This window comes from Struthio camelus, chromosome 6 (genome assembly GCF_040807025.1).
Source record: "Struthio camelus isolate bStrCam1 chromosome 6, bStrCam1.hap1, whole genome shotgun sequence".
NCBI lineage: Eukaryota > Metazoa > Chordata > Aves > Struthioniformes > Struthionidae > Struthio > Struthio camelus.
In genome coordinates, this window is record NC_090947.1 from 20,155,930 (window position 1) to 20,169,175 (window position 13,246).

The 13,246-nt window shown below is 37.3% G+C and overlaps 1 protein-coding gene across 5 annotated transcripts in view; it reads left to right on the plus strand.

Moving 5' to 3' along the window:
* PDE11A (phosphodiesterase 11A) overlaps positions 1-13,246 on the plus strand; it is a 147,171-nt gene that overhangs the window by 72,592 nt on the left and 61,333 nt on the right. For all 5 annotated transcript variants that reach the window (XM_068948430.1, XM_068948432.1, XM_068948431.1 and 2 more), the window contains exons 6-10: positions 498-633; positions 3,142-3,217; positions 4,732-4,799; positions 8,675-8,767; positions 12,148-12,198. In XM_068948430.1, the coding sequence (XP_068804531.1) occupies positions 498-633; positions 3,142-3,217; positions 4,732-4,799; positions 8,675-8,767; positions 12,148-12,198 (424 nt within the window). The remainder of the gene's footprint in view (positions 1-497; positions 634-3,141; positions 3,218-4,731; positions 4,800-8,674; positions 8,768-12,147; positions 12,199-13,246) is intronic.

Here is a 13,246-nt window from a genome sequence, read left to right on the forward strand (position 1 = left end):
TCCAGAATTACAGAGCAAAACCAAACAATTGGCATTTCACATGACAAAAAATCATATAAGGTATGAATTAAAAATACCTCCAAATTATTAGACTAATTTGAAAAAATAAAGTCTAGAAGTATATCTTTCAGGTAGCTCTAAAAAAATTATCGTTTAGAATGGGTTGCTCGTTTAGAATGGGAGCCGGTCTATAACACGCAGGAACGTAGAAGATAATCCCACTCTTGATTCATATGTAACTGCATTTCATTACTGAATGTTGTATTCAATTTACACAGTAGACCAATGCTATTTTCAGAAAAAAGAATAGTGAAAAGGAAAGCATTTGTGATGTACCATTCTGAAAATATCAAATTATTGTTCCATAAATAGTTCTTAGTAACCATTGATAACTATGACCGATTGTGCTTTTGATATGATTATGCGTATAAGACATATTGGAATTTAAAGCAACATTGATTGTATTATTTTCTTCCCATTACTGTGCTGCATGATAGTTTCAAAGACAGCGTGGAGAAATCATCATCTTACTCTGACTGGCTAATAAATAATAGCATTGCTGAACTTGTAGCTTCCACGGGTCTCCCAGTGAATGTCAGTGATGCCTATCAGGATCCTCGCTTTGATGCTGAAGTAAGAGTTTTTTAGATATGTAAATATACATCATATTTTTGGCATTGTAACTAACAAAGTGCAATTTTTATTATCAAATCCAAGGGGCTGTAAAACATGTGAATGTTTGCTTTGAATTATTTTTTCTCTCCAGTGTATCCTCCTCCTTTTGGTGTTGGCATGGCTTTATAGAGTAAACATAGGGCACTGAATTCGTGTATAACTATAGGCAGTTACCTAGTCTATCCGTCATTCATTTTTTTCTATTTAAATGATGTCTTCCTGTATCAAGTGCTTTGAGCTTTATGCAAACTATTTTTTATTGCTGAAAACGCTGAAATTTTATTGCTGTTGGTGTTCTGTGTTGGTGGAAACATCGTTGTTCCCTGTCAGGGTGACGGGGACTGTACACACACAGATTATAAACAGAATCAGTATCTAAAGAGACAAATGTTGTTTGTAGTCTGATTTAGCCAACTACCCTTTTAATTCAGTAATTTTGCACAAATAAAATGTACACGCTGGACTAGTTATTTCTCCAAGTTGCATATCACTCCTAATAAGTTGTGTGAATATCCTAAGGTGCTCATTCCAGTCTCAGCTAGAATGCTGTAGATATAGATAAAAATGTATACATATACATAGCACCTAAATAGCTGTTGGAGGCATATGGAAGGACAAAGTCTTCACTGAATTCTGTCTGGTGAAACAGAATTACTACAGCAGACTTGGGCAGCCCATTAATCAGTGGACAGAACTGGTCAGTGAGCTTGCCAGACTGCATTACTACAATAAGTATGCTTAGAAGTGTTTTCATGTCGAGAGTTGCCTTGGTTCCAGTTTTATTGCCTATGTCATTATAGGGAATAGCTCTCAAACCAGCAGAATTTGTCAAAACAGAAGAAAAACAACAGGGGCCTGCTGGAGACGTGTATGGGAAAACTGTGTTGAGGCTCATTTATTCAGAACTTCAGAAAGTACAGTTAATGCCTGGGGACTATTTCCTGCCAAAGAGATATGCTGAAATAAAGCATGCCAATCCTTGATATGTTTGCAGTTGTACTTTTAATATGTCATGTCCTGAATAATTCAGCCTTCTCGTATCTGTTTCACAGTTAGTCCCTTCCAAGTTAGAGAGACAGTCCAATTTATATAGAGAAAGAAAAATCACCTAATACACAGGGCAATAATTATTTTCTGTAGGTAAGTTCATATGAAAATTTAATTCTCAATTCAGTTGTTGGTCAATGATTTCAACAGACAGTCGGGTGTAGTAAAAGAGGAGCATATTATCCCTTCTGTCTTAGCTACACTAGACGTACATTTGTAGTTATGAACACCTGCTGCTGTTCTGTGCCTATGTTAAAAATACTCTCCTTCGGCTCTTTTCTCTCCGCTAATTGTCATTTTAAAGTTTTGATGCTTGATTTTTCAATTCATTCATTGAGAATGTAATGCCAAAATATTGTCATTAAGTTTATTTAAAAATATGCATCTGGGGCAATTATCTCCCCCACTCCCATGAATTTTTGGGGGCATTCCACACTGATTTCAGTGTCAAGTTCTGTGTAGGCATGGATAAGCAGTACTCTCAGAAAACCTGAGTTGTAACTTTTACTAGCAAGGAGATGGCAGTAGTTTCATCCTGCCTTGATTGAGTATATGAATTACCGCTGATCTTTTACTTTTCTTCTGTTATCTGTTGCCTTTAGCATCAGCAGTTTTAGTAAGAGAAAAATCTCCTGACGTTTTCCTTTGAGTGGGCTCATCTCACTCTCTTAATTTCTCTTATAATCTTTTGTGAAAAAATATTTTCTTTCTTGAGATTTTGCAGAAATAACCCCAAAGAATAAAGCTTATTCACCATAGAAAATAAAGAATCAATGAAACTTATAATAAATTGCAGAGCTTTATACTATATTATTTTAGTTCACAGCCAACAAAGGAGACAAAGTTCTCTTCCAAACTACAACTCCAGTTAGCATCTACATAGAAAATCTAAAATCTTGGTTTTGATCACATGCTACAATTTCTTCCCAGTTTGCACTTCTACACGGTTCCCTGCTTACTCTTTCCTTCATTCTGCAAATGCTTGTTTCCTGCAAGCTCCCTTTATAGCTGCTTTGCAAACTCAACTTTAGGTTGACAATTGGGAAGAGTCATACTGCGGCACGCTTATCGGATGGAGATTCCCTCTACTAATCCACCAGCATATGTAATCCAGGAATTCATCTGGATGTTTCCCCAGTCACAGTTTGCCTTTCATTTCACATCAAAGTCAAATAGTGTAAGATCTCAGCACCAAAGATGGTGATATTTTATTTGCTTTGACAGTTTTTAAACACGTCCTCGTGGCTTTGAGCTAATCCTACTATGAATGAGGTATGAGTGAGAGCTAATCTATATGGCATGACATGAATTTGTAAATGTAAACTTACTGACGCTCTGCTTGACGTTTCTATTACTAGAATGTAAAAGGCTGTAAATGGAACCCTACCATTAATGGAAGCTCTCGTTTCTACATTTTAGGCTGACCAGATTTCTGGCTTTCACATAAGGTCTGTTCTGTGTGTTCCTATATGGAACAGCAATCACCAGATAATAGGTAAGTTGTTCCTCGTAGTTGCACCATTTTTGTGCTAATGTAAATTTAATTCTATCTTTTTAATTCTATGTTCCTTTTTCTTCTTTTTCCCAGCTGAATATTGTTAAGAAGTTACGGTACCTAGGATGCATGCTAAGTATCCAAGAAGGGATGTTTTGACTTGGATACTGTATGGACTTTTTCAGCTTTCCCGTTGTTCCATTATTGAGTTATATATTGTATTGAAGACTAATGAGAAGAAAACTGAAATTCTAACCACATTAGTGAAAAATACGTAGTGTGCTTTGATAGTTTTCCTGGTTCTTTTTTTTTTTTTTTATGCACAGGTCAGGCAACTGTTTCTGCAGTCCAGCAAAGTGGTCATTTCTCTCTATGATGATAAAAAGACAGAGTCAGGGAAAATTTGCTGGAGAGGCTATGGCAGCCGTGAGAGCTGCCTGTGGCAGAGGTGCATGCTGCATCAGGATGTGACAGGGTATTGCCTGTTTGATATGATGCTTCCCAGCTACGATGCAGCTGCATTTGAACCTGCCTTATTATACAATTTTGCTACCAAAAAAAGCACCATCTGTAAATAACAGCACCAGATTCCTCTGTATCTTTCCACAGAAGACTTCAAGGCAAAGCCATAGCAATAAATAAATCCAGTGGGGTTGGGGGCAAGACTTATATCTTTATTTGGTATAGCAGTCAGTGAATGCTGAGATTAGTAGCGCTTTGCTGAAGGTGCTCAGTGCCATGCAGGATCAGGACGTTTGAGCTTAATCAGCAGAGAAGATGTGGGAACTGAGCCTTTCAGAAATGTGGCACGTTGTTTGTGGTGAAGCATATATCAGCTTAAAGAAGCAGAAGAGAAACTCAGCTTGACTGCTTATAATTCTTACAGTATTTTTCTAAGAGTATATCGTAGCGAAATGAAATAGAAATGGTTGTATTGCAGTGGAGCTCGGCATTAACTCAGCTATGGCCAATAGCTTTGAAGGTTTTTTTTTTTTCTCCCCTCTCCAAGTTATTTAAAGAAATTGCATTTTTTTCACTGGTTCAATAAATTCTTGGATTAGCCATAAAAGCAAAAAGGGACTTATGTACCCAGATTATGCTAAATTAACTAAGATTTAGGAACGAAGGTACTGATTCTGCAAATTATATAAGTAACTTGAAATTATGAGGATGACTTATGTGCTTGCTGCTAGCAAGCGCTTAAGCAAGCGCTTAAGTTCTTTGCAGAATCAGATATCTAAACATTTGTGGAAAGCGTTGTGATTAACTTTGTTTAGATTACCAATCTTATGCTTACAGAACAAAGAATAACAGTTGAAAGTCATAAACTGAGTCCTGGTATCAAAACAATCAAACTTTGAGATATTGATGTCCGTTTAATATATTTCAGAATAGATAGTTGCAATTTTGCCTTTCAGTTTTAAAAATATATTTTAAATATTACTAATGAATAAAATATTCTGCATTATGAATTAATGAATGAAGATTATAATTTATATTAACTCTTTCTAAAGGGGTAGCTCAAGTGTTGAACAGGCTTGATGGGAAACCCTTTGATGATGCTGACCAGCGACTGTTTGAGGTAAGAGGCACTCGGTTTTGTAGCAGCATCTTACTTCTACAGGATTTGGTATTTCTGGGCAGTCCTGCTTCATCCTCCTTTGGGGAGAAGAATACCTGACCTGTATTTGTGATCAACACCTGCATCTTTAATGCGTTTTAGTACTAATTGATTATGACAGCAGATGTTCTGGGGAAGAAGTTAGGAAACTTTCACAGTACTAATCAGCAACAATCACAAAATCTTGTTCGTTCCTTAACCAGGATTGATTTAGAATGAACAGGATATATTTAAACAAAGAAGTTCCATTCTTGATTTGACTTTTTCCAGGCTTTTGAGGTTTTCAGACATAGCAGTATAGTATATCTATAAACAAAAGCAAGCAGTAAAACGTGTTAAATAAGTTTGTGATTTACTAACAACAGTTAAACATTCCAAGTATCCTCTTTAGCAACTCAAGATTTACTTTCTGTGTCAGAAATGTTTTATAATAACTGCTAGTAGGGCTGTTGTACTGTACCTACCATCAGGGTATCAGAAAGAAACCATTTTTACAAGGAGGCTTCACCTTTTATTAAACCTGCTGAGATAGTTGGAAAAAATCCACTAAGCTTTTGACTACACAGAACGTGAAGAAAGACCTTGCTGTATTACTACATTTTTGTTGCTGTAGAAGCGTCATTTATTAGTGTTCAAGTGTTTGTGCTTACCATTGCTTAACTGAAAGATGATATAGTTGATAATCTGTTTTGCCTTACCACCTAAATGCAGAATACTGGTGTGTTTGTCACTAAATATATGTGTGCAAGCACACAGGTACACGCATACTTCATTAGTATGTCTTTTCTTAATTATGCAATTTCACTACACATGAGTTGATCATATTATTACCATTCTTTTATTTGTGATAGTATGTTATGCATGCAGCATGATAAAAGAACTTTGTGTTTGTCTTCAACCTCTGTATGACTTTTGGAGATATCATAATGGTTAAAATTGCTGCAGTTCCAAGTGTAAATAAAGAACTATGGCATTCATTCTGGGTTGCACGCAATCTTATTTGTTGCAGGTCTGCCAGTCATCTGTTTGCATAAGGTAAAACTTTGGTCCATGGACTGCCAAGTTCCAGATAGAGCAAGGATTGTATGTCAAGGGATTTCTCATTTTAGTTTTTGAAACTTATAGGTACTATGCTTAGAGTCTCACTGGAAAGCAGGTTGCTTGAAATATAGGGACATTACATGAAAAGGTTCTTTCAATAACCCTTTTTTCTTGTAAAACAGGTGTATTGACCTGTATTTCCAAGATAACATGCTTCTAAATTTGTATAATTTATGATTTCTAGTTTACTGATCCTCCTAATGTTCTTTAATAAATTAAGCTAGCATTTTCTTTTTGTTTTTTTCCAGAAAAGAAAGGGCATCAGCAGCCTCAATATTAGACAGGTCTTTACTGCTATGACTGGGCATCTCCCTGCCTCCCAGTTCTATGAATCACCTTGCCAGTTCTTAATTGCATTTTTAAAATTGTTAAGAGTCAGAGTATGCGAATATTCCCTCACCATTGCGTTCTCCTAAATTACAGAACCCTACCCATGTTACAAAGCCTTTTCTGTGCTAAGCTATTTATTCAGCCTGCCCCTACAGAGAAACTCCCCCGACAGTATTCATACTGACAGCCTACGGTAACGGCTAATTTTGAAAGGGCAAGTTTCTACATTGATTAGTACTTGCTCGGGATTATGCAAACAGGTTGCGGGAGTAAGTGGCTGTTTGCAGGCAAAATACACGAGCCAGTTTTGAGTTGGCATGAATTAAAAGCCTTGAGAGGGAATAACTCGGAGGGTCAGGCTGAGACAAACCATGCAGTGAGGTGCCCTTTCTCCTCCTCCTCCTCCTCCTCCTCCTTCTGCAGAGCCCACCGCCCCAGTGCAGGAGCGGGCAGCCCTGTGGACAGGGTGCTGGTGGCACCAGCAGGGAAGTCAGAGACAGAGGACTAACTCCTCCAAGACCTTCCCTAGCAAGTCATTTAAAGTAGGTTAGGTACATGCGACAGGGCCTCTCTGGACCGGACAGAATATTGGGAATGAGGAAGTAAGTATCTACCAAAATATCACAGCTGTTGCCCAGGTTGTTCAAGAATAGGTGGCTTGTTGTTCAGGCAGTGGACATAAGTCATAGACACCCTGAACTGCCCACAATGTCAAAAAGTCTAACTGGCAGTATTTTGTGAAAAGTTAGCGAGAGTCAGAAGCACAAACAGTGATTTGATCCAGTCAAAAAGGCCTCTTGAAACACTACCTAAGGATATTTTCCAATTGTGTCTTTTAAGCAGGAAAAACATAAGCCTGAAAGCAAGAGCACAGGCACACCAAATACTAGGTTTAATTTATCGTTAAAATAAATGGCAAGGTGAACTCTTCTCCTGACCAGCCCCTGGGGAAGTGTAGTGTGGCACAGAGCCTGCAGCAGGCGAGCTGGAAACTTCTAGCCTGATGGAAGTAAGTTTAGTTATTGTGGCAGGTTAAACCTCTGCTTCTTGCGGCTTTTCATGGCATTGTGGATCTTTTACTGCATCCTGAGGGATGACGTGACCAGACCAAATGAGAGAGAGCCTCAGGGGAAATCATCATTTACATTGGCTCTAGTAAAGCTTGAAATGATTTTACTCTTTCACTTGTATCACCTATTCCTTCTTTACCTTATTACTTTATCTTTTATATCCTTTTTTAGTGCCTGTTCAATAAGAATCTGGTTTGGATGTTTATTTTGTAATGGCAGATTTTCGTCTTACGTGACTTGTCACTGGGACAAGTTTGCTCGGTCACAGAATAGCTAAGCTTATGCGGTGAGAGTCATGAGGATGAAAATGAGAGGGAGCACCAGAAACAGAAGCTGTTACCTGTTTTGCTGTTTGTCTTCTCTCAGTTTCTCTGCCTACTTGTCTCTTTCTGTTACCAGAAGAGGAGAACTAGAATTAAAGAACAAGTACTGCTTACTAACTTTTTCTTTTTTCCACAAAAAGGACAGTTGTCAGCATCTTAGATATGTTTAAAAAGAAATTGGTGCTCCCAGTGGAAAGCCTTTAGTTAAAGGGAAGTCTAACGAAAGGTACTTTTAAAATGAACACTTACATAATATTTTAGTTTCGAATCCTTCATCTGTTTGGTTTGTTGTGGGATTTAGCAAGTTGAGATTCTTATACTTGGGGCCAAATCTTGTTTAACTGTTTAAAGTTGAAAAGAACATTTTTAACTTTTTGACCTGCCTTTTCCATGAAAATTAACATAACAGAGTGCAATTCTCCAGCCAGAGCATGATGACTGGGTTTTGCTTGAAATTCAGGAACTGCCTGGTTGTGGGAAGAGAAAAAAGCAAAGTTTTTACAAATATGTCTTTGTGGAAGTCATACTTTGTAGATAGTTATTCTCTGTGGGGCCTGGTTCTCTGACAAACTGAAATGAGAAATGCAAGCCAAATCCTACAGAAACTACAAAACATGGCTAGGAACATTAGCATTTGGGAGATGTTCTCCTGGCCTCCTAATCCCCAACCAAGTGAAAAGATGGCAAGGGAGCACCTTGCTCTGGAAAAAATTTGTCCCCAAGAACATGGATTGAACAAGGAAGGATTGAAGAGCTGATTTGTACAGATTATTGCCATTAGTCCTGAGAAGAATTCACTTAATAAAATTGCATCCTAATTAAAACCCATTTCTTGCATCTGATCTTTCTCGTCTTGCTCAGGACAGTGACCTACCTACGTTTCCTAGATAACCTGTCCAAAGAAAATTATTCCTAGAATTTGCATCCACTTTCTTTTCAGTGATTAGGACAGCATGCATTCATCTTGGTGTTCCTATTATAATCAAATTCGTTTTCTTTTTTCCCTTTTTAGGCTTTTGTTATTTTTTGTGGCCTAGGCATTAACAACACGATAATGTATGACCAAGTGAAGAAATCCTGGGCAAAGCAGTCTGTGGCTCTTGATGTAAGTGTACATCTTAATATAACCTTTTCTTGCTCATAAGCATCACATGTAAAGGAACCTACTGCTTCTGAATTTATTGTAGATAGCATCATTTTCTGTATCTACCTTTCTACACCTTAGAACGTTGTTTTACTGACGTATTACTGAAGGGAAACTTTCTCAGGGTGCATTTAGCTGTGGAGCTCACCCACAGCTTAAGCAGTTTTGAACCTGGCTATCTCATTTGATGCCTCTGGTTGTTATATAAAGAGAGGAGAGTGATGATGGAGAAGCTAGTTCCTTACACAAGCATGTGTAGGAATGAATCTAGCTGCTATATGTATTTTCTTGCCCATCAATAACTGCAAATTCCTAGGATTTGGTTATTTTACAAAGCTTATTGTTTTTATTTTCTAGTATTGTAAAAAAATAAGCAAAACATGCAGTGAGCAGGGCAAAATCTGAAAAAAGACTGCAAGCATGATTGTCATTGCAGTTTGTTTTAGTATCAAAAGCAACATCTGCTGGACCCTTCTCAGATGTATCTGTTGCTAGAATAAAGTCAGAGCTGGATGACTGGCAGCTCACTAAGAACTCCGCTAGAGGTCGAGGCCAATACATAATGAAAGATCCTGGCATTCCAGCACACCACGTTTCTATGTAAAATGCGTAGACTAGACAGCCTAAATGGATGGAAAAGTTTCTTTTCCTTTTTTTGCCCATTACTTTTGTAGGAATTTCTATTCTTTCCTTTCCTGTGTTGTGAAACCTGCTAGCTCCTGTAAAATTAACTCTAAAATGCAGAACATTTTTAAAAGTTTATGACACTTCTATAACATGATTCAACAATTAACCAATATTCTTTATTCTGTAGATTTTAAATGTAATTATACTAAAAACAACCTTGGTGAAAGCAAAGCTTTAAACTTTGAGGATAGCCCTACGGATTTACCTTATTCTTACTAATTCAATAGTTGAGAATAGTTTGAATAAAAGTTAGGATCTTTTTGAAACTGTTATGCTAGACGTTTTAAAACATACCTTCAATGAAAGGGTAACTACTGTGTTTTCAGTGTGGCTTTAAATTTCCTATGTGATAACAGAAGAAGGTGATCTAGATATTCATGATGGTTTTTTTGTGTAACTCCGTTGACTTTATATATAGAGTATTCACCATTACTGTAAGAACGGCCAAAATAACATTAGTCTGAACAGAAATAAGAATCTCCCTATTAAAGTGTAATCAGACCAAACTGGATTGCTGTGAAGATGGAATATTTTTGTTGCTTTCCTTAAGGGCTGGAGATATTTATCTGTATATTGGTGATCAATTCTGTAAAGCCTGCAGGCATGTTATTTTAGGTCTTTTTGAAGTCAATAGGACTGTTCGTGTTAGAAAACATTCTAAGCAAAAGTGGGTTTTTTTGGTTATGTCAGTTTATCTATTCACGTAAGAGGACAAACCTTCCTTTTTAGGCCTGTCGCAAGACTTCTTATTCTTTACATATCATAGTCATGAATTACTATATGCCCCAATTATTTGTGCAATATTAAGTTTAGATTGACTGCTCTTCCTGGCAAGAAAAACAAGCAATGCCAGCTATCATTCTCAGGTATACAGGTATGAAAGTTAAGATTGAAAATAGTTATTTGCTACTGAAATCAAGGAAATTTGAATTTCTTGGTTTAAAATACAGCTTCTTTCTTAGATCTAAAAAAGACTAATAGGCATGTTATATGAATGTAGATTATGGATTTAATAAAGGGCCACTCTGCTTCAGTGAGGAGTAATTCTTTCTATAAATGAGCAACAAGTCATGATAATGTTTGTGTAAATTGATTGAAGATATAGCAGAGAAATACTGAACAAAAGAATGGTATATGCTGAAGGACTGTGAGTCCATTCTTCAGTAATAGAGTACTTTATTAATATTTGTGTATTTAGGTAGGATGACAGTGAGTGGCCTTTCAAAGTTCTGATGCATTGGTATCAGATATAAAATAAATCAATGTGATTTATTCTATAATAAGATTTTTAATCCAAATATAGAGATACTGTTTTTCTGATAGAATTCTCATAAGATTAACTAATAAACAGAGGACCAAGATATAAATAAATGATGGGGACTGGATGCGACAAAGGTTGGCGGTAGTATGCCCTATGTTTCTATACCAGGACAAATACTATTGTGTTTTCTAATGATGCAAAAATTGCAAATGATTAAAGAATTAGAATAAGCAACATTAGGGAAGACTGTCTAGGGGAACAAAATGGATGCAGATAAAGTAGAAGCTTGACAGAAGAACTTCAGTATTGTGTAATCTATTTTAGCAGAAGAAATAATTTTTACTGATAGGTTTCTGAGAGAAACTGCAGTGTGGTTGGACAGAAAAATTGATGCTGTTCGAGGAGGGACATGATGTATACTTACTGAAAGTAAAATGTGGGAGAGAACAAGTAAATTGGGGTTTGTTATTTATTCTTTCATAGTACAGGAATGATGCTTTATTACTGTAAAAGGCAACACATCTAAAACTGATATGAGTAAATACATTTTGGGACTTATTGCCACAAGATATTGCAAGCCAAGGGCATTTGAAATGGAGATTGGATATTTGTATGAGTAACGGTAACATTCATAGATGAAAACAATTTCCAAATGAAAAATACATATCAAAGCTTTAGAGCATAGGCAGGACACTTGTTGCTGAGCGGTTAGGAAGACGTGTCTTTGCTAGGAGTGCTCTGGTTCTGCCAGACTCCTGTGGTCCAGCGCCTCATCCCTCGCACAGTAAAACTTTGCTGGGTCCAGTACACAGGACACCTTTTGCAGATGCTAGACTGCTTGTTGAATGTTAGTATCTTCCTATAAGGACGTATTATATTCCTTGTAAGTTTATGCCTACTCATATGTAAGAACGAAGCGTGTGGTAAATTATATTTTAATGTGCTCAGCTCCAGAATGGTACTGAAGAGAATGTCAGGCATAGCATAGAGGTACTAATTTGCATGCAGTGATGTGCCACTAGAAAAGACGTTAAAGCTCAACATTATAGCAAGCAAAAGGCATTATTTAAAGTCTATAAATCTGCAGATTTTTTTACACTAAATTCTTTCTCTGTTAATTGTAGAACTCCAGGAGAACAATGTAGGAATGCTTATAATATTAAATTACTTACTGTCCATGGTTCCCTATAAAATTACCTGTAATGTAAATGCCAAATGTGTACCTGATAACCTGCAATTAGTTATTATATGCTGACATTCAGAACTAAATTATCATGCATAAATATTAACTAAAATTTGTTTTAAGGATTATTGATTAGACTGCACTGTAGGGGCCTATTATTTCTACCTGTCAGGTCTACAAAAATGTTTTTTATCTTTTGTTCTGGGGCAGGTGTTATCTTATCATGCAACATGTTCGAAGGCAGAAGTTGACAAATTTAAGGTAAGGATTTAACTTTTAGCTATTTCTGGAAATATAACAGTAAATTAAAATCAACATAGATTATCTGAGCGAAAAGTTTACTCTTCTATTAAAAGCAGAAAATCATAATTAGCAACATTTTACAAAGGCTGGATATTGCGTATTAGGCTGTCAGGCAGGGAAGATGGAAAAAATCCTTCAAGGTATGAAGAGCTGCAGTGGTAGCTGCACAGCAGAAAAACACCCTGGTCCCACCAGCAGCTGTGGGAACTGTGCATTAACATGCATTTTGTGGCCTCCTTGGCAAGAACCCCAGAGGCAGGTGAGGAGGAGACTCAAGAAGGCAGGAGGGACTTTGTACACTTACAATGTGGAATTTGTCCTAAGGAATGCTAAGAAACTTGGTGGCCTTTTCCTTGCCTGTGAGGATTCTGCATCCTAGAGGGCTTCTCAAAGTTGTTTGGGAAGCTCCTGTGAGGGTTAGTGTTACTCCCCTGTGTACAAAGGGTGTAAGAGACTGGCCAGGGTTGGTAAGGACATGTAGAGATCCCATACTGCTAGCCCTCCCTTGCGTGACTCCCTGGCACTAGTCTGGCTGATAGCTAGCTCATCGATGATCCTTTGACACTTGGCTAGTTGGCTGCAACTTAATCTGTGCACCACAGAGGAGATCTTAGTGGAAGGGGAAGCCATGGGGGGCTTAGCAGAACTGATACTGATGAGTTACCTGGGCTGAGGAAGAGCAGCTATTGCTAGTTAGTTGATTAGCTTTGTAGTTTATTGCCCAGACAACGGCTGTGCCTTAGAACTCTGTTTGCGTCTATAACTGCAGTAAGGATATAATGGTCTCCCTCCACTGCAGTTATTGCTGCAGTTACCCACCCGTATGTAAAATGAAGATTAGATTACTGGATTATTGCTGGAAATAAATATACTTGAAGATCATCCCAACACTGCAGCCAAGAGAAAATACTTTCATATGCTTAATAAATTGTATTTTATGTCTGGCGAGCAGAACGCTGAGGTCTGTTTGATAGAGAGGGGAGAGAAAGGGACAAAGGACCGCAAA